At 35.4% G+C, this 22940-nt stretch overlaps 1 protein-coding gene across 2 annotated transcripts in view; it reads left to right on the top strand.

The window, feature by feature from the left end:
- Positions 1-22876, top strand: part of LOC139134530 (uncharacterized protein C12orf56-like) — a 35929-nt gene extending 13053 nt beyond the window's left edge. Inside the window, exons 7-12 of one of the 2 annotated variants that reach the window (XM_070701395.1) lie at positions 3102-3243; positions 5420-5431; positions 6960-7034; positions 8580-8657; positions 11207-11388; positions 17023-19942. In XM_070701395.1, the coding sequence (XP_070557496.1) occupies positions 3102-3243; positions 5420-5431; positions 6960-7034; positions 8580-8657; positions 11207-11388; positions 17023-17155 (622 nt within the window). In that variant the 3' untranslated portion in view covers positions 17156-19942. Of the gene's footprint in view, positions 1-3101; positions 3244-5419; positions 5432-6959; positions 7035-8579; positions 8658-11206; positions 11389-17022 lie in introns of both variants that reach the window. The other variant, XM_070701396.1, reaches the window with a different exon arrangement.
- Positions 22877-22940: the final 64 nt, after the last annotated feature.

Genomic DNA, 22940 nt, shown 5'->3' with positions numbered 1-22940 from the left:
AAAATGTAAATGTGCCTAAAATTCGAAAGTCAGAAACCCTGGTTAGCAAGCTTTAAAATTTGATATCCACTTCCCAGGATATGTATTATATGATAATTATTAGTATAGTATGGATAAAATTTGGATATGTGCCGTACATGTAAGTACTTCTAAGTGAGTGTCTTTATGTATTTACCGTACTCGTCCGAGTATAAGCCCCCGGTTCGGCAACACTAAACAGCTGTAAAATTAGGGGAGGGGCTTATACTCGAGCAACCCCATGTTATCTGGCATGGACGCATAATTTATGCTAATTTTATGCACAATTTTTTTCAACACCACTCGATCTTTCTATCGCTTTCAAAATCGACTTACACATCCAAAGAAACTGATTGTACAATCTCTGAATACAGAAGTGACATTTTGGTGAAATTCAGCGTCAAAAAAAACCCCCAAACTTGAAACAAAGACGTCATGTATGCTGCTGATCAACAGTAATGTGAACAGGCATGCATTGCCTACACGGAAAGGCAACTCAATATTCCAGTATCAAACTGTCTACATCTTGTGAAAACAACAACATAGCAGTGAAAATTGTAATAGTCACCAGGAAAAGTCTTCACAAATGAAAGGATAATTGCTTCAAACAAAAGAAACTGCATGTTTCAAGCATGAAAACATCGTGGCTGTGAATGAAAATGAACAATGGCCGACGTGAGTGAGACTATTCTATTTAGGCGACGGGGGTGAGCAAGATCAAAGAATCAAGATAGTACTGGGAAAACGTGTCATTTTCCTTACGATGCTGTCAAGGGAACTCCAGTTTCCCATTGTTTTAACATCTTTTAATGGTTTCTTTATTATCTAAAAGTAATTTTGCCAAGTTAAATGACCAAATATCCTCTCCTAACCTTTCTGTATTTGAGTTACACTAGGGTAGGGGCTTATACACGGATGTAATGCATTTTCTAAAATCCTCTGAAATCAGTAGGGGGCTTATACACGGACGAGTACGGTAATGGCTCAATCAACCCCCTTGACTTCTATGAATTAGGTAGCCTACTTTAACTTTTGTTGCACCAGTGACGTACTAAAACATCTCATATGGAAATATTAAAAATACCGTCAAGGACACTATGTGCTCACATTCGGTTTGAATTGGTCCATTCGAGAAATATTTAAACCAGGAAAAACAAGAATGACAAAAGCAAAGAAGGTCTCCAACTTAGGTACTGGAGGTCATCTTTAGGAACATGCATATCAACTTCTATAGCAATGGGACAAGCAGATCCTACATACATAAGCAAATGTCAACAACAAAAAGACAGACAGTGAAGGCTTGATAAAAAGAAAAGGTGGGAGAGTGGGTAAAAAAATGTACAAGGGATCTGGTAAAAAAGTAATGCTACATCATCAATCTTCTAGACCCTACCCCCTCCTGAATATCAAATTTTCCACCCCTTGGTATTACATAAGACAATGACAGGAAGTACATTTACAACCTTGGAGATATTTTAATTAATGCCATGAGTGTTATTATTCTAATGTAAACAGCACTTAAGTTAGTTACAGATGTTGAAATGCCTTCCACTGTGGGCCATGATTACAACATCTGGAATTATCCTAGATCCAAATTTCTCATCAGTTCTTGTATGTCTTACATAGAAAAGTTGCAAAAATTGGTCCAAAACGAAAAAAATCATCTCAGCTTTGTTTTCTGATCAAATTTTCCTACAAATTGATACCAAGTATCACAAAATTATGTTCACAGCCTTCAAAATTGTCTCACAACATATCCTGGGTTGGTGTAGGTCATTTAAGGTCACAAACTGAGAAAATTACCTAAAATATACAAATTTGGGGGTTTCCCAACACTTTGAGCAGAAAAATTTATCTAATAAGGTCTTTTGGGGCTTTATACCAAATTACAAAGCTATCAAACAAGGGACTTTATACCAAATTACAAAGCTATCAAACAAGTAATTTTGAGAACAAGTTTTCTTGACCAAAAATGACAATATTGTCTTACAAAAACAAATTTTATATTTCAGGACAATTTCCACATATCTAACTGTTGTCATCTCTGTACGTCTGTGTACCAAATATGAAAGCTGTCTGCCCAGGGGTTTAAAAAAGAAATACTGTTTAAGATTTTTGGACCAAAAATGACAATATTGCTCAAAAATAGTAATTTTCCCAATTTTGTCATAATTTCGACAAATTAGAAGAGTAACAACCTTGCAAAGAGACAACCCAAATTTGAGAGCGATTGGGCTGGTGTTTTTACTTAAAAGGAGAAAAATCACAAAAAATTCAGCAAAAATACAAAATTAAGGATATCTTCACAATATTCATAAAACTGTATAAGGTTCACCTCAGGTACTTGCACACAAATTTTCAAAGCAATCAAGTTATTAATTCTTAACCATTTTCACATTTTGTAAGCTCATTTGCATAATTTTGGCAATGCAGATTTCATTTGAACAAAATCCCATCTATAGCCCAGGATGCATCCACAAACCAAATACCAAGCTGAAACGTGCAGCGGTTTGTATGTTTTTGATGTTGACGGACATACTGTACATACATACATACATACTACATACATACATACATACACACATACATACAGACGCCATCGATTTCAGCCTATACGATAAACTCACATTGGTATAACCAAATGTGAGCTAATAAAAAACGTAATTTTAATATGATGACATGAACTTGACTGACAAAACAGAGACATAGACATTACCCATGAATAATAATGAATTGATTCACTGAATAAATATATGTATATCAGAATGACCTGGACCAAATAAATGCCCAAAAATCAAAGACATTATCAATTAAATTACACCCTGAAACTATCTACAGCCATCCGTAAAAAAACTGTAAATCTGGCTTGGAGACAGAGGATCTATAATCATGGGATCGGACACACATCATGACAACAAAAGCCATTGGTACTGTACATGCTTCATCTGATCAAGTATGAGCACAGTATCCTAGATGCTCTTTTTATATCACATTTTTGTTCAACAAGCATTTCACCTACCACATCTATCAAATGTGAGCACTCGACACTATTTTTAAAACGTGTAATTTTTGTTTTCGTACAGGGGAAAGGCAGCTCTAGATTTACTTGTAGCACTTACTTGCTTCCCTGAAGTACCACAGCGATGGCGTCCACCAGTTACTCGGGCAGCCACATTAATGTTTGAGAGCAATTCAGATGGTTGGAATACATATGAAGATGCAGAGGTGAGGGACATAGGAAGCTAGAGCAATTGTTTTGTGTATGAAAGTTGAGTCCTTTTATTCAGTATGCAGTCTTTAAGAATTTAACTGAAACAGTGAGCAAAATGTGAAAAAAGTCAAAAAACCACACTATGGTTCATTTTAGACATGGTTCTGTAATAATTAGGTACTTCAACTGCCTGTCAAATTCAGTTCCTGAAAATTAATGTTTGTCATTGCCATCGCAACCTTGCAATGTAAAAGTGCATCTGGCAGTGTGGATGTCATGCTTTCAAAACTGAGTGAGCAGGCACATTAACGACCACAGCATACTCTCTCACAGCCCTTTGTTCAGCTCTGACTTTCAACCATACAATGACGGGGCCTCAACTGACTTCCAGGCAAGGCTCACTAAGCAATCCAGACTAATGCATAGCAAAAAACTTTGGACTGTTAACAATTGTTTTTTCCCAATTTATTTTTTATATTCCTGATTGGCTGGCACCTAATGTGCTAGAATGGCTTCCACCCATACTTTTATTGATACTGCAATATACATTGAATGTAATCAAAATGACCCAGGATGACAAGCAATACAATCTTCTCATATAAAGATGGAATGTGGCAACTGTAATGCAAAGCAGTTTCCTTCCAAAATTGCTGTTTATAACTTGTTCTTGTTGTGCTTCTCTAATAAATGTCGTTGATGTAATTCTCTTGTTTGCTGCTTTAATTTGATCTTCAATTAAAGCCATGAGTGGAATTATAATAATGTCTATGTTGTCTGTTTTCATAAGTCCATCAGTAACATGAATAAAGTTGAATGAATACTTTTGGAAGTAAGTGGTAGCAGAGTGATATTCCGCAGCCTGTCGGAAGCGCTACATCCTATTTCCTAGCGTATCCATGCTGATGAAACATGATGACAGGACTTCTTAATCACTTGTCCCAGAGCTTCTCAGTACAACATTTATTCTTTGAAAATTCAATGACCTTTTATGTTTTTGACGCTGTAAATTTTTGTACACACATTTTGATCAGAGAGATTTCAGCCCAATTGAATATCATTGTACAGTATCTAAATCTAGTATCCATTTCTGAATCAGCAATTAATAGGCGTGTAAACTAGTTGACAAGTTGTGGGGTATCAAATTGCAAAAACTTGAGAACCGCCATACATTACACTTTTGTATTTTGTGTGTCGGTGCATGTTAAACTGTAATTAGATATTTGTTTGAATGAACTTATCATTGGCAAAAAATATGATAAATAAAAATAATGAGCAGCAAAAGTGTAAACTTTGTGAAAATGACAGTAACTGTGAGTCAGATTTTTACGAAAACAGAGCCAAAGACCTCCAAGCCAATAATAAGTTGTTTTCTTAAATATTACTGCTTGATGAATCACCAAATATTGCTTACATTAATCCCATGTGACACAATGATGAAATCTGAAATTCTGTATTTTTTGGATGATTATTTTTTTGTCAAAATATTTGTTTCTCAAAAACTAATTGTCTGATACCTTTGATATTTGGTAGATTTGTTCCTTGGAATGATCTCAATATGATATGTTCAAATTATGAAGAAATTTTCAATGGTGAATTTTTGCAGCTATTTTTGCCATTTTTGTCAGCTATCCTAAAATGAGCTTATCAAAGATTTCCAACTTCTTCATCAACACATATGTCACCTATAGTAAGTCTCTACAAAACAAAGTGGAGCTCTATCAGCCACTAGGTTGCTTGTTCTCGGTTTTTGGAGATGTTTTCCTCTAACAGGGCTGTTCTAATAACTTTAAAACTATTATTTGTCAGTTCCTTTGAATTATCTTATTAAAATCATACCAAATGATGATGAAAATTCCTGTGCCATTGCTTGGTTTATTTGTTTCAATTTTTTAGAACATATATTTTTAAGCCAAACTTAGATAGCTTTCAACTTTCATATTTCAATCTAACATCAATTTAAATCAAATGGGAGAACATTGTCATCAATATTATATCTAACTCAGTGCTAGTGTACATAAGCTCTCATACTTTTTCTCTTTCTCTTTCTGTGTACCAAATATGTATATTGTGTCTACTTCGACTTTTTTCTGTGGTCTACATACCATACTCCACATCAATACATCTACTGCAAATGTCTCATCCACCTATCTTGGAAATGACTAATCCTCCTCCAATGTTATGTATGTACAGGAAATCAAAGAGGTACAGTAATAGCAAAGTTCATTCAATCTTACATGTTTGTGCTCGTCTGTCTTGTTCACTGAACAATATTCATGAATTTCACTGGTGTTTCAGTACATGTCATCATTCTTTTATTTCTTTCATGTCAAGTTTTTGTCTTGCATGTTCAGAAAGCATAAACATTTAAAGAGGTGCAGTCTGTCCCTGAGAATGAAACAGTATGCTCTGTTATCAAAGCCTGGCCATTGCTCAACCGTTGGAGTTGTCTTCCTTGCTTAGTATATGTCAATATACCTTAATAATATCACAGAAGGTCCATCCCATTTTGTCAGAGATCATTCCTACTCATTTACAGAATATTTCTTTCAGAAAAACTCATGTTAAAAAGAATAAATGTCAACTTCCAGCTGTACATTCTGCTATATATTTGTCTTTGCTACTAAATTTTCATAATACCCTCACATCCGCTACTGTCTTCTTTAAAAGCTCATGCTAAAGCTGTATGTTTTACAAGCCTGCTTACACTATGGCTTTATAGCGGTCAACATTTTCTCTGCAGATTTTATTATAGAAGCAGACGTTGGCAATAGTAGAGACTACAATGAAAGTCACCTTTGTATTATGCTGGCAATCTTAACTAAATATGATCAGAAATAGAGTATTCCAATTCTAATTACACAAGGTGTACCTCATTCACGTTCACTCTATTGAAAAATGTACTTCTGAGCATTAGTTGATATTTTGAAAGAGTGGACATAAAGTACCATACTGTGTGCTTTGAAAGAGTGGACATAAAGTACCATACTGTGTGCTTTGAAACTGAAAATTGTACACTTTTTATCATACTTTGCTTAGGCAAACTTTAGACTATTCTCATTTATTCAGAATAACCAACCATGCAACAAAAAATTACCTAAAATGTACTGATGTTTGCCATTCATAATGGCCACAAACCCAGTATTACTGGTAACTCTGTAGAGAAAAATTTAATTTTCAGTTTTCACAAAAACAAGATTATGGAAACTTAATTCATTTACGCCACAGGCTGCAAATTGAGTCTACAGACGTAGCAGACGGGAAAAGTATTGTCAAAATTTGAACCTCTTAAAAACCATCCTTTAGATGCATTCTCCCTTTAAAGGACCTTACAAAGTGAACTTAGTTTAACAGTTTTACCGCTATATACTTAGTTTGTTAAATGGGAAAGTTGCCATAATTTGACAGTTTTGGTCAGTTTGTACAGGTAACCAAAGTATAGAATGGTATTTTGTCGGTGTCTCCACAAGATTTTCCCACAAAATAATGTAAATACCTCAATAGTGTAAGCCATGTTATGAATGAGCAGTTCCACCATTTGAGTGATCAGCATGTCAGCAGAATACATTCAGGTGCTTTTGCAAGAAATTTCAACAAGCATCTAATTAGAAAATTATGTCCAAATACGGCAACTGTGACCTTATGGCTTTGCAGACAATCTAACTAGACTGACTGCCTCGCTTCATTCTCAGTTTTGTTGACTATTTTTAAATCATTATTTGTCCTTTACTAGGTTGCAAAACTGGTACAAGAGTTAACCAATGCATCTACTGCTGTTCTATATGAACTTATATTGATTGCTCATCAGGTAGGTACTCTGATCTCATTTATGTTGCATGTAACAAGCTCATGCCATGGCACAAACAACAGATCTTGAAATCACTCTTTATGGCATGTAGCAAAGTTGTACTCAATAGCAAAGTTGTACTCATGTCTTGTGTATTCAGCTCCCCTTTGCCTTTATAGCATGGGGTTTCAATGGATCACATATAATTGAAGTTAATTTTCCTGTGTTTTGGTCAAAATATGTACTCTTCATAGACTATCTATCTTTGAACTTTCATATTTTGTACTTATTTAATATGAACCCATCTCAAAGGAAGAAATTTACATGATAGGGCAAATTGTGCCATTTTGGTTATTAAAAGTATCAACTTCTCTGAAAGTAGTTTACGGACGACTTCCAAGTAAGTTGATTGGTTTTATTATACACAGTAGAAGCTCCTACAGTATATAGTTTTAGAGGTGAGCTGAGGCAAGTTATGTTGAATGGGGATGACATTTTAACCCTTAGAGTGCCATAGACTTTCCATGCAATTCAATCCTGCAGGCCATGAACATTTTGAAACAAACAACTTAATATGTTACTCTTCTTTTAGACACATACACTTCATTTCCTTTGAGGATAACCTCATACAAATTTTAACTCAAGAAAATTAAGAAACTGTTTGATTGCACACATTAAAGGTAAATAATAAATAATGCAGGCATTACACAATGTTTGTAAGTCAATTATTTAATAATGAAGAGGTTTGCAACATTAAAACATCAAATTGTAAGTGTTCCAAATCTTAAATATGACACGTATGTAGATAAAATTCTTATCAAAATAGTCAAATATATAATCCAAATATTGTTTTAGCTTTGTCATAATAACTATAGCATCAGACAGATGGCATACTACACTTTGTAGATGTAGCTTGTAGAAAATAGAAATTGTGTACAATGGAAGTTTGGTGCCATTGTATGTTTGTGAAAAATAAGGCGTTTCTTCAGATCCTTACTTTGACCAGGATTGAGGGCAATTTTTACTTCACACATATAGCATGAGCAGAGAATACATTACAAAGTGCCTGTCTCATTCAGTGCAAACCTGTTCTCTTATAATCGCAATCTGTAAAAGATGCCAAACTTCTAATTTATGAATTTGTGATTGTGGGTTATGTATCTATGATTGCAAGTTGCATGAAAACTTGTTACATGTACTATTACTTTGTACTTGAACAAACGTCCAAGTTGCCTGCTCAGGTGTCTGGTTGTCATATTTGCTGAAATTCCTTCACTACATGTATTTACGAATGTTATTGAAATCTTAAATTTAGATGCTATCACCCCTGTATCACGTAATGCACCTTTGCCATAGGTTTCTCATTGGCACTGTTCACACACTCTCAATGACATCAACATAGATCATTTGTCTAGCTTGGCTTATCTACGTCACACTCTTAGGTTTCTTTCCAGTTCTATTACAGAATAGACTTGCATCAGTACAATGTTTCTCCTTCCTTTCCATAACAGAGCTACAGTACCATTGATGCTATATGACAGTTCATGTTTTCATTGTTACAAACAGGCTAACTGGGGTAATTTAGAAGGCAAGTTCTTCAACATATGTTGGATGATGAAAGTTTTAGACAAACTTCAGTCAACAGTAAGTTTTAATTGTATTTCATCATCTTTAAGTTCCATACAGCTCTTTTATGAACAACTCTCATATGCAATTACAAAAGTTCATGAGAATTTTCTGGTTAATTTTGTATCTTTCCTTCAGGAATGTTATAAATTATAGCTTTGGCAATACCAGTGAATTGTGACATCACCTCCCAGTTTATTACTGATAGTGTAGCCGATAATCCAACATTTTGGCCCCAGATGTTTTCTACATGTACAAATTCCCTTGCATTGCCAAAACTATAAAGTGATGGCGACACTGTACCCCACTCCCTGCCAGTAATGGACTCAAGCAAACTTTGTACTCCGTATGTTGTGTGAAGTTTGCTTGAGTCCATTATAGGCAGGGGGATTCATTATTGCTTTAATAAACAGTGATTATTAACACCAATACTTAAGGTGAAGTACTACGAATAACGTCAAAATTAAGTTGTGGTGTCATTTTCTTGAAACTTTGCACAAATATTCTTGGAAGTTGTGCAAGTGCAAAAATGAAATAAAAAATGGGGGTCACCACGCTCGTTTCCATGGAAACGGACGTTAAAATGGCGTTGTTAGAAATAAATAAAAATGATATAATTCACTTAAACTAAAGAAAGCAATTACAAAAAGCTTAGCAAATGAGTTAATTTTAATAAATACCATGACTTAAGATCCACAGCTATCGAATGTATAGTTTTCATGATGTTTGTAAAGAAATTTTTACATAAGTATCGATTACAAAATGACGATATCGAAATTATATCACTACATAATTTTCAAACTTTCTTCCTGTCGCTCTGAATGGTGTCATTTTGACCAAACTTGGCGAATAAAATCCTGACATAATACCATTTAGTTTACACTTTTAATAAAAGGGTGTCACCACGCTACTTTTTACAATATCTCCAGGTGAATGGGTAATATGCGCCTATAAATGGGAGAGAAATGTTAATTTTTCGGTCATATTGAATAAAAACCAGCTTCCTAGGGGGTCAAAATATGACAAGGTTATAGGTCACATGTATTTCTAAGAGACTGGGTCAAAAAATGTGGTAAAAGTGCAATTTCAACAATGACAGGTGATGTTGAATACATGCGCAACAAAATAACCCATTTGCGGCTGGCTGGACTTAAATCTGCGCAGAAACGTTCTAAAGGGTGTGCGCGTCCGAATTCGTCGCCCTTCACCTTAAGACACCGGTGACATACAATTGAAGTAGGCAACTGGCAGAAAGTTTCTGTTGGCTATTAGCCAAGGTTATGCATTGTCACAAAACCACAACTTTAAAAACAGCTTTACAGCTGCAAGTGACATTAATGTTTGAAGGTTAACTTTCCTTTCGCATTGATACAAATTTGCATAAAGCTAGTCTTCACTTTTTTGGCAAGAGTTTCCCTTCCTACCTACAAGTTACCGGATCCTTATTGTACATGATCAGACTGTTCGATACCAAAGTGCATTTAGGTTCAGTCATCCTATCTGTGAATCAATCCAACATTTATCTATTTCTTTAAAAAATGATAATATGACCAGTTCAACAAAATCTTGTAGAAGTTAGTGGAACAAGACAAATAACCATACCCTTTTTGAAGTCACATGATGGTCATCTTGTCCGATTATATGCCTCTGTAAGGCCGATGTGCGGTGGTTCGCAAGATCACAGCTAATTGGGCAGATTTTGATAATTCACAGCAACTTAAGGAGCCTGAAACAAAGGCATTCATTGCTGATTGGCCATTTTGAACTGATTCAATAATGTCAATTATACTCAGCCAACCAGTAAGTAACAAGCTTCTGATATGCTGCAAATTGCTAGCCTTTATATGCAAACCAGACCAAGACCCCTCAGCTCAACAGTCAGAGTTCAGAGGAAAGATCGTCCATATCACTCTGTTGATGCCCAATTTAAGAATATGGTACTAGCAGCTGACTGTGCTGTCTTTGCAAATGCAAAAAATACTTGAAAATTCATCAACTCTTTTTTTCCAACAATCAACCATAGTACATCAATTGCCTCAGAATTGCATCTTCAACGGCCAAGTACCTTACAGTTTGCAATGAAATTGATATGAAATTAACTTGAAGACTTAGCTCAGTCCTTTGTTCTGTACTGTGTGTCCATTATTTGGCAATGATTTTGTCAAGATATGTTGAAAGCATTGCGCAGACATGCCTAAACAAATCTCATTCAGAGTGTGGACAAGTATTTCTGGATATGTGCAATGCATTGTACATTGAAATGAAAATAGCTGAACAGCAGTTATAGTCAATATGGGGTTTCACCGTAAGACCATAGCTTAGGATACTCTGGTACTCTGCCTGACTTTGTCCTTATAATATACAAACTCCAAATGAAATCTCTTTAAGCATGTCTGCATAATGATTTCTGTGTAGTTGTCACATCAAGCATTGATTTTTTTAATTCTCTTCTTTATGGACTTCCAAGATATTAAAGTAATTATATTCAATATATCCACAACATAGCCACCCACTTGGTGTCTTAGGTTTTCTTAGTATTTCAAGAAATTATGATTTCTTTCACACAGGAAAAGTTTGTTGAACGTTTGATAGCGCAAGCTATGAGGTTGTTGTCTCCGTCCAAGAATGAAGTCCTCACCCCTGCAGAAGCCGTCCTTTTGCATCAGCAATTTTTTGTATTGCAGACCTTTATAGAGTATAGTTCTACCACTGCAGTACATATTAAAACAAACTACAGGGAGGAATTCAGGTGAGATGGCCTATTTCCCTAACTCTGCTTACATAATGGACCATTTCAGTTCTTTGTAGTGAATAAGCTTGGTATACGAGTACCATTACCAATTTATTCATGTTTCCAGTCATTGCAATTTAAATATCATGGTGTAGTTTGGAAGTCTTCTCTGGTGTTTATAATTGCTATTGTCCAAAACATTTCAAACAACTACCATGAGACGAGGTTTTATTCATTCTATGCTACAATACACTATTGTATGATCTTATGGCAGTTTAAATTGTAATCAATCTAGTAAGTAACAAGGAGAATGCACCACAGTACAAGCAAGGATTGTCTGAGACAAAGGTAAGGCATTGTACAAATAGTTATTCTCCAGGTAACACATCAAAACTCTAATGGCAGCTAGGTCGCTTGCACAATGGTAGAATTTGGTTTACCGAAAAAGATAGTTATGTACAACGAACACATAATAACATAGTAGTTCATTCAGAGAGGGATCAGAAATAAAATATGTCGGTGCAAAGGTAGCAACTACAGATGGGAAATACCTTTAATGTATCTTGTTCACATTGACGGCCTCCACACTGAAAATAATCACATTTAGACTACAGGAAAATCAAAACTACCTACCTAATCTGTCATTCTTAGAGATGATATATGTAAACAGAAAATTGTCAGGTTACAAAATGCCCTCGGGCAAGTCATTCGAATATGGCAATCTCACTGCCCAGTGTGTCTCTCACGGCATCACCACATAGACATGGGATGCTCCATTCATGAAAACATGTCTGCAGGATGCACCATGAATTTGTGAAATAACTTTCAAACCACACAAACATCAAAGCGAGGTTAATGAAGTTCTGTCATATTATACCCCGTTAACAAATGTGAATGAGAATTATGCAACACTCAGTACGATACAAAATTAGTTACAGATGACATTCAACAAATTGCTGATTAAGTGAACAGACTAACTCCGTCAATGTTTGAAAATAGACATGACTATGACACAAATTTCTGGACCCCAACACTCTGCATCGACACTGATTAGCTCCCATAGCCATATGTATATATGGCAATATGTATATATGGCAATGGAAGCTATTCTTACAGGCTAGGGAACTGTCTGTATGTCTGTCCGTCAACATCAAAAACTCCAAAACCGCTGCACATTTTATCTTGATATTTGGTGTGTACATGGATGATGGGCTGTAGATGAGATTTTGTTCAAATGAAGTTGTCATTACCAAAAATATGCAAATTAAGTGAAAAAATGTAAAAACAGTCAAAATTGAAAAACTCAATAACCACTGAGTAGATTACATGAAAAATTGGCATGTAAGTACTTTGGGCTGACCTGAAATGATTGTGCACATCTTGGGTCAGTATCTTAGACTTGCTATTTTTCATGAATTTTTTTGTAATTTTCTCCCGTTTTTGGTCAAAAAATCTTCTTCTCTGAAACCACAAGTCCGATTGATTTGAAACTTGGTATGGAATTGCATAGGAGTGACCTTTCCCAAATTTGGGCAAATCGTGGTGAAATTTGCATATTTTTAATTTACACGTCCATAGGGATAACTTAGCAATACAATTTTTTTGACAAAATGTCACATGACCTCGGTGACCTTTGACCTCAAATATACATATTTGTCCATAACTCAGTAACCACAAGTGCTACATCCTTCATGTATGGTATGATGGGACACCTTATGACGCCACATATTGTACCTCATTAATTATGCACATATCTAATTTTGAGCGAGCCAATAGAGCTAGAGGTCTGATTTTTGGTACATAGGGATAACTTAGCAATACAATTTTTTTGACAAAATGTCACATGACCTCGGTGACCTTTGACCTCAAATGTACATATTTGTCCATAACTCACATCCTTCATGTATGGTATGATGGGACACCTTATGACGCCACATATTGTACGTCATTAATTATGCACATATCTAATTTTGAGCGAGCCAATAGAGCTAGAGGTCTGATTTTTGGTACATAGGGATAACTTAGCAATACAATTTTTTTGACAAAATGTCACATGACCTCGGTGACCTTTGACCTCAAATATACATATTTGTCCATAACTCAGTAACCACAAGTGCTACATCCTTCATGTATGGTATGATGGGACACCTTATGACGCCACATATTGTACCTCATTAATTATGCACATATCTAATTTTGAGCGAGCCAATAGAGCTAGAGGTCTGATTTTTGGTACATAGGGATAACTTAGCAATACAATTTTTTTGACAAAATGTCACATGACCTCGGTGACCTTTGACCTCAAATATACATATCTGTCCATAACTCAGTAACCACAAGTGCTACACCCTTCATGTATGGTATGATTGGACACCTTATGACACCACATACTGTACCTCGTTAATTATGCACATATCTAATTCTGAGCAAGCCAATAGAGCAGGATGTCAGAGTTTTGGTATACAGGGATAACTATAGGAGAGAAATTTTTTGACCAAATGTCATGTGACCTCGATGACCTTTTACCTAAAATATATGTTTATGTCAATAAATAAGTAACACAAGTGCTATGTCCTTTGTATTTAGTAGGATGGGAGACCTTATGACAACACACGCTTTACCTCATTAATTATGCACACATCTAATTCTGGGCAAGCGAATAGAGCTAGAGGTCTGATTTTTTGGCATATAGAGATTAATTAGCAATATAATTTTTTTTTCAAAATGTCATGTGACCTCGATGACCTTTGACCTTGATTATACATATATATGCATATCTCAGTAACCACAAGTTCTATACCCTCCAATTTTGATAGGATATTAGACCTTAAGATGTCACATCTTGTACCTCATTTATTATGCGCATATGTATTTCTTGGCTGGCCAATACTGCTAGAGGTCTGATCTTTTTTCCCGATTTAGAACCATAACTTAGACATGCTTCATGTGTTTCAAATTGGGAACGACATAGACCTATGTGCCCATAGATCTCAACATATACACTCCAGTGATACTTCTTAAAGCCCGGGGCGAAATGGACCGGGATCCGGATTAATGCCAAGTTTGGGTGGGCGTTTTGGGGCACGGCTCTGCATAATGAGTCTGTTGGTAACGGTTGCTATCGTTCGCATTGTCTGCATAATCTGTTTGCTCTCAACTCACGCTCTGACTATAAGCTTAGGTACAGCCTTCGCAATACGCGAAAGAAAAAAGAAAGAAGGAAAAAATATCAATTTCCTAAAAACAGGAGCGTGTTGAGTTGATGTACTGAAGTTTTTGCTGAGTTGATTGACTGAAGTTCTGGGGTCATCCTTCGAGAATGATTCGGCTACTGACCGCCATATCTAAATACGGAATTTGCGCCGTACGTAGTGGAAATAATCATCAAGAAAGTAATAAACATAAACATTGAAAATAATCCGAAGCTGGCAATTTCGTATGTTGAAATCACGAATTACCAATCTAAACATTGACTGAGAAACACGGTCAGGAAAATGGTAGGAAACAGGTGAACGACGCGACGTCATGACCGATCGCTAAAATAAAAAAATAAGTTCACTACATCACGGAAGGATCGAGATTTCCATGAATCTCACGTACCACGATATCTGTAAGCGATCGAGGTCGGCTGCTCGGTTGCTTTGTCCCCGGACAACTCATCATGATCACGAGTTATGTTTATTTTTGGAGCAATGGGATGAACCGGGGACTGGGTTCATTGATATCTTCGTTATTGAAGAAATTGAAGTCCAACCTTCGTCGAAATCATACGATGTAGTGCCAACTCTATGAGCCGATCTCGGACACACATATCAATAGGCCTAAGCCTATCAAAGAAGATCAAGTGATGACGCGTCGACGCTCACTTGCTCACCTTGAACTGACATTGACAAATACTGTTTTGATGTCTTTACAAGCTTTGTTTAATTCTCATAACAGAAGTCCAAGCGTTACTGGGGCAACCGGTATGTCGAAACCTTACCAACCCTCTGAACACGACATGTCATTGTGAGAACACGTGTACATGTACAAACCATACGGCCGTTTTCAGGGCTAGCATTTATATCAAAAGCGACTGTAGCGTACCGGTACTTTCGGCCGTAGATTGGGGGGGGGGGGGGGGGCTGTTTAAAAAAGTGGCTCTCTTTGACTGACTGTAATCAAATTGGTCATGGAGGCTACCGCCATGCTTTAATATTTAGTTGTTTTCGATGTCATTGTAAACTATGGACTCTGCCTGCAGTTCTGTAAAATACAGTGTACGCACTTTTCGCAAGGATACATCGTACCGGTACTGACTCAACTCTTGCTAAGTCACGACCAAAAATGGCTCACTTTCGCGATGTCATTGCATCATAAACGCTTGTTAGTAAAATAGTTTATGACAACCACGAAGTTTTCATCCTGTGTGCACGCCAATATACATGTAACTCTGAGCGTACACATGGTTTGTTTACATCGTAATTATTCTCGTATGCACAGCAAATGTTTGACCAGTTTACACCTTTTCGCGTCACTGCATGATTGACAATTGTTTGAATCGCGGAACGACTGTTCCCGGGGGCCATTTCCTTTGTTACGAAAGCGATTTTTCCCCCAATCGTCGTAATTTTAAAAGGCTTTGTGAAACTTTGCGGATACCTGTATGGCCTACGTGTTTATGAAACAGTCTATGTTTATGGTATGCCAATAATGTTTGTTTGAGAATCGCTTCGGCTGATTTTCACGGAGCGGTCTACCTTGCTGTTGCCAGTTGTCACTCAAGCGCCATTATGAATTTTCGATGAGTTAGGGGTCTTTTATACCCCGCACCGGGGTTTAATGACCACATTTCCCTGCCCCATCAAGACTAATACTCCTATTACAAGTGGGGACTATGTCATTGTCAATGACTTGTTGAGTTAATGGTTGTATCACAGTATTCGATATTTCTAATTCTGTATTTTTTCCATTTTATATTCTGAATAAATACATTAAACATATTTCACTGTCTCCAGTACATTACATTTAAGTATTTTCACTTCATGCACTTTATCCCTTTCACACATGTTCAAATATCTGACCAGAGAACAAACACTAAATAGTCCAGGATGGAAGCTATAGTGTCATTGACGCTATTTTTTGATAATAATATTTAATACTAAAGTTGTGATAAATCCATTCGTTCCCCTTGGGTAAGAATGTACATTTTTTACACATCTTATTTGATGCCTGAAATCATGGTCACCGTGGTGGATTTTGTGAAATTTAAGGAAAAGTAGTTTCAGTATCGAACAGCTCATGAATGTTTAGAATTTTGATAGGATATGCTCCAAAGATGTTGTCATGGTGATTGATACTATCTAGGGTGTCCTCAAGAAGGCGGCACATGCTGCTACCCTTTAGTTTGGTTTACAAGAGTGTCACTTTTATAAACATTCAATCTTCAGAGCTTCATTATCAAACCTCAAGATTGGTGCAAAACAAAATGTTGACTGCTGCTTATAAGAATAGCATGTTTGAAAAATGTAACAAAAGGATAATGCTGCTTGTAGACTGATATGTATACCGGCTTGAAACTATACACTGCATGCTGGTAAATTATACAGCTAGATCTTTTACAATGATTAACGTGCAATATGCTTTACCTATCTGTTTTTTTCCATCTTACAGATACTATGTCCAGTCACCGTACATTGTCAAGAAACTACCCCAAAGCTACCCTATCTCTAGACTGACTCTACAACTCATCAATGAAGTTTTGTCTTTTGTTCTGCACAGACCAACCAAATTACAGTACCCATAAAGGAGATCTCCATCAAGATGAAACTGTTGTAAATAACATATCCAAATAGAAATGGATACACTGAAATTAATATTGTTTTTTCAAAGTAGCCACATTAAAATTGTATATAAAGCTTTCACTTTGTGTTGATATTCCAGTAGTCTTAAATCTAGCTGAAGTGTCAAAGACTTAAAAGTAAAAAATTACAGTCCAATCTAACATTATTGTTACATATTGTTGGGATCACTAATGGTTTTTAGTTGATGTAAGACTTTTCATGTATATTGCCAAACTATGGTTATTTGACTAATTTTATGTATGATTTTTGCATGTAAATTAGGCAGTATATTTATAATCACTTGATTCATCACTTAAATCAGTGTAGTGAAATAGTCTGTTATGATATCTTCAGTACATATCCATTCTCCTCTCTACTTTCATGTAACCATAATATCATAACATTCTGTGCAATGGTTCTACTCCGGAATAAATATGACGCGATGTATTCTACAGACTCAGTATGCCCTAGAGATAACGCGATCGCGGTACAAACAAAGTCACATGGGTACATACGTGTAAGGAAATACACGTACTTCCATGCGCATTTGCGGAAGTGGGTTTGTTTGTACCGTGGTCCATTCAAATCCATTTATACGACAAAGGAGATAGATAAATCCATTGATGTAGACATGACAGGATGCAATCATTTCATCAATTTTTAACACAATATCTCATAATACGTTGTTAGTGTAAATTTCACCCAAGTTTTCTGAGAGCTGTGTAGCTAGACAACCGTCAATGAAGAAATCTAACGTAATACCAATTATAGTGTGTAAACTGAGCAGCTGTTCAATGAAACGGTTGAAGCAAGAACTTAACCAGGCCAAAATCAAATATAAGGTAACTGTCAACCCCTTACCACGTTTGATACCATGATTTACATAGTAGCCATCTTCATGAAGGAATCAGTAGCCAACAGTTTGAAATCTCAATGAAAGGAAATAAATTGTGAAATCATTCTTTTTGTCTATAACAGCCAATAACTATTTTGAATATACTTTGGCAAGTTATGGAGTAGGATTTTTCAGTTATAGCGTCCCGTGTGAAATGAAGTATGTGTTAATGGGAGGTTTATTCTCTTCCACATTTACAATGTATGTCAAGGTGTAAGTCAGTGCATGTCAATGTACAGCACATTTGATTTCAATGAATGTCTTTGAAATATTCTTGAATGTGTTTATGTTCCAATAGGGTGTCAGTGAAAATTTGACATCCTTAAGAATGCAGCCCAAAGAGAATTGGGTGTTTGTGTGGTTGGGAGGGGGTTTCCTTCTGATTTGACGGGTTGGGATCACTGATTCACTAGGTTGGGTATGAAATCATATTGCACACATTTTGTTGTTGAGCAGCAAAGCTTTAGGAAAGCTTTGTGGCTGTAATGAAGTTTCAGTGACCTATATATTGACAATCAAGATCAAGTTCAATTTTTTCTGGTTTGTTCCCTTAAACCATAAATATTTTGCCACAAATTTACAAATGAATTAGAAAGGCAACTTGATACTGTAATATAACAGACATAACCTAATCTTTTGTTGGCCTATTAAAAATCAATTGATTATGCTAATATGCATCAACTTCGATCAGAGTTACATGCAAATTTCTCATAATTGGTGGCACAATGCTTGGTTTAGTAGCTTTGCCAGGTGTACATGAGACCTTATTGTCAATGGTACAGAGCTTATCAAATAGGTTACTGCCAATCATTATCTGTCATCTATTGTTTTCCATTAGAACTTATAACTGCAAGTTGATTTATTTTGATATATGTTTGCATATTTGTTAAAATATCTGTATCTAGATTTGTTCAAATTAGCACAAAATTTGTTTTTTTCATTTTTACTTTTTTATCAAAATTCTACTCAGACATGACTAGTCTTATAGTATTTGTAGTATGGGTTTAAGATGTAATACAAATGGGTTGATCAAATGTGCAAGACTCCATAACTCAGGAATTGCTGGTCCAAATGCTTTGACATGGTTTTCAGGTACCTTTGCCTTAGGTAAAGATAAAGAGACAAAACCTTTAAATTTTGATGTTTTCATTACTTTTGTTGTCCAGAACAAAGACATTTCCTGCATTAATGTTATGTATCTATCTATCAAACACTTTTATCATTAAAAGTTATTGGCAACATATGAATTCTAACCACTAGAATTCAGTTTTCCATCATAATATCAGACATTATAGATAGACATGCTGTGTTTACAAGTTTGACACCAGATATTTTTAATGAAGATCAAGAAAATGTGCGTACAAAGAGTTCAAGAATGCTTGAAGAATACATCAAAGTTACTGCTAATGGAACTAAGATAGATTTGTTTATTTATAGCAATATCACATTTCCTATTCATGGTGAATTGTTCATTTCATAGTGGTGTCATAGTTTTATATTTATGGTGCATTGTTTATGTCATAGTGATATTTGTGGTGAAATGTTCATTTTATACTGATATCATTAATTTCCTATTTTATGGTGACTTTCCTGATACTTTCTTAATGTTTTGTACGGTAAATATTTTCAGGAGAAACTGTCTGTCCAATTGCTACAAAATTTGTGTACAATACTCATGTAGCTAAGTTGAAATTTTAACAAAGTTAGCAATATTTTGATTTTTGGAATTTTTAGGGAGAGGTCATTTTTGTTCAAAAAAAAATGTTCATCAGAAGTTGCTTTTAGATTTGCTTTATAGGCTCACTTGAATCATTATGTTGAAAAATATCCAAATATAGTCCAAATGTGAAACATACTTTTTTGAATGTTTTTATTTTTGTAAAAATCTTAGAAACTACTCTTGATTGCATTATTTGTTTGCACGAAATTAGAGAACGGCAGTGCTATCATTTCAGAATACTAGAAATACATAATTTAGTATGGATTGTTTGGTATCAATCTTTCCAAAAAGTCTCATGAGAATGCAAAAGTTAAGTGATTTTAATGACTTTTGCCAACTTTAACAGATATTTCAAGGCCGTAGTAATACTAAGCAACAACAGGATAGTAGATAGTTTGCTCATTTCAAGAACCTTTGCTAATTACACTATATTTGAATTTGGCACATTTCTTGAAATAAACATGGTATAGCACCATTGGCTGCTCCACTGAATTGTACGTGATAACGTATAAATCAGAACAAACAGCAGTAGTACATCCATGATTGGACTGAATTCTAGGGCACCAAATATCCTATCATGTCCACAATTATCACTTAACAAGAGTTCTACTCCTGAAAATGACAGCCATGTTAGCTTAGGTAAAGGGGTGTTTGCAATGCTCATAGGAATGGTGTGATAATTTATAAGTTGAGGTTAATTTCTAAATGAGCTGACAGGTTTCCTTTGTTATAGTTCCATTGAAATTTTCTTTTCAAACATATGCAAGCTTGAAATGGTGCACTAGGGTAGTCTTTCTTTCTTAGAAACTAAGATGTAAAGATTCTTGTTACATCCTTTGAAATTGGTAGCATTAACAGCTGTAAGTGGTTTAACTATTCCATTCAAACTCTTCATCATGAACCTTTTGCAGAATTACAATTTTCTCTCACAAACAGTAATCATTTTCCACATTATTTCAAAATGTCCAATTGTGACAAAAAGGAGCTTAAAACTATGTACTCGAAATTTATGAAATTTGTCTCTGAATTTCTATACTCAAAGAGGATTTGCCTGACCTCAGTAAGCCATACACAGTAAAACCTGTCTAAATCAAACATTACTGCGACTGAAAAAGTTCAGTTCAAAGAAATGTTTGCTTTATAGGTTTCTTGTTTAGACAGGGTTAGGAACAGACTGTTTTTTTCCGTACAAATGTAAATATTATATTGAATTATCAACACTTTAGTACTGGTATTACTGTACACTGTTAAGCATTTAAGGTAATGCAGATGTTATCGTATTTTGAATGTCAAGATTTGTTTATCTAACCATCTTTGAAATGCTGGCCAAAGTTTAACAGTTTTCACATTGCGGGAAAGCTCCATTAACTTAGATTTACCCTACTTCCCTATTTAGTTATCAGAGAATCAATTTCACAGACAATGGCACTACAATGGCACCAGCTGGATAAGGTAAACATAACAATGGAACATTCACACCTTGGGGATTAAAAGTCTTCTGTTTGTCACCCAAGTTGGTCAGGCAAGGACCCGGGTTTCAGGTACCATGCAAGTTAATGCAGTCTTTCCCTAATGATCTGTGCTTGGAGGTTCCTGGGATGACTTAATTCAGATTTTTAGCTATTTTTGGTCTGAAAATGGCAAACATCCCATCTTTGAATTTCGTGGTACAATAGTAAAACTTGAGAACAACTGAACTTTCACCTTTGTATTTTGTGTGTAGTTGTATGCTCAAATGTAAATGGGAATTTGTTCTGATAAAGTTATCATTTACCACAGTATCCTAACGAGCAGCAAAAGTGTAAACTTAGTGAAAATCTCAATAATTGTGAGTAAGAATTATACATGTTAGGTATGATTTGTACAGAAAAATAACCAAAAACCTCAAAGCCAACAACAATTTTTTTTAAATATTATTGTTTGGTGCATTACACAACATTGGCCACATTAATTCCATACGTATTAAATATTACAAGAGGACATTTTTACTTTGTATGGTAGATTGTATCACTGATATTGATGTACCAGGCTGCATGGTGTTTTATATGTGTGTGTGTCCATTGCAACAGTTGTCAACCATTACATACTTTGCCCTCGGTATTTGATGGACTGTGCATTAAAATGTGTTCAAATGCACTTGACATTATGAGTATTACAAGCTAAGCCCATAACGTGTACGCTCACTCGGGCCTGCCACATCTAACAGAATGTGAGCAAAGTGTCATTGACACTATTTTATGTAAATATTAATGGAATTTACATATGCAAAACTTTTTGGCCAATTTTCATACCTATAGTGATATCACTTGTCTTGATAGCTTGTAGGTTCCTAGAGATACCCTCATTTAATATTTAGCCCAGCTGTCAGAGACACAGTTTATGAGAGGGGTTGATTGTCCACGGTTGTATATCATCTTCACTGAAACCTCTGGTCAGAAAATAGTTTTCTGACAAGTCCTTAGGGATGATCTAGCTGAGTTTTGTTAAAAGAATGATAAAATCTGCATGATTTGGAGGTTATTGTTCTCATCCATGATGAAAATATCTCAGATACTATTGATCCAATAACCTATAAATTTGATTTATGGCTTTCTTGGGATATCCTTTAGATGTGGATTTGTGAAATTATCATAACATTCACATGTGCAAATTTAAAGATTTTTTCCAAGTTTCAGGTCCAATTTTCTGCAAAATCTTCTCTGATTTGACATGTCCAAAACCTACCAAATCTATTATTGATGTTCCCAGAGATGACCTCAATTGGTTTTGTTCAAATGATGATGAAATTTGCATATGTACATTTACAGGCTTTTTTCTCATGATTGATGAAAACATCTTTTCTGATACAGCTCTGCTGATAGTTTTCACATTTTAGCTGCAGCTTTTAAGTTGTGAAAGAACATGAGGTTTTACAGGGTTTTGGAATTTACAGAGCTGCAAATTGACTAGTCAGAGTGTAGACCACCATTGCAGTACATTACATAATGTTTAAACACTTCCAATCATCTTACTGTCTTTCAGTCATGTTCAGAGTTTTCTGAATCAATAAAAGACACTGCGTCAAATTGATTTATGTGTGAATGCGATTAATCCTTTACTATGCTCACAAAGTGTATACCAGTGGCAAGAAGTG

The sequence above is a fragment of the Ptychodera flava genome, chromosome 6, assembly GCF_041260155.1.
Source record: "Ptychodera flava strain L36383 chromosome 6, AS_Pfla_20210202, whole genome shotgun sequence".
Classification (NCBI taxonomy): Eukaryota; Metazoa; Hemichordata; class Enteropneusta; family Ptychoderidae; genus Ptychodera; species Ptychodera flava.
This window is presented reverse-complemented; position numbering and strand designations above follow the sequence as displayed.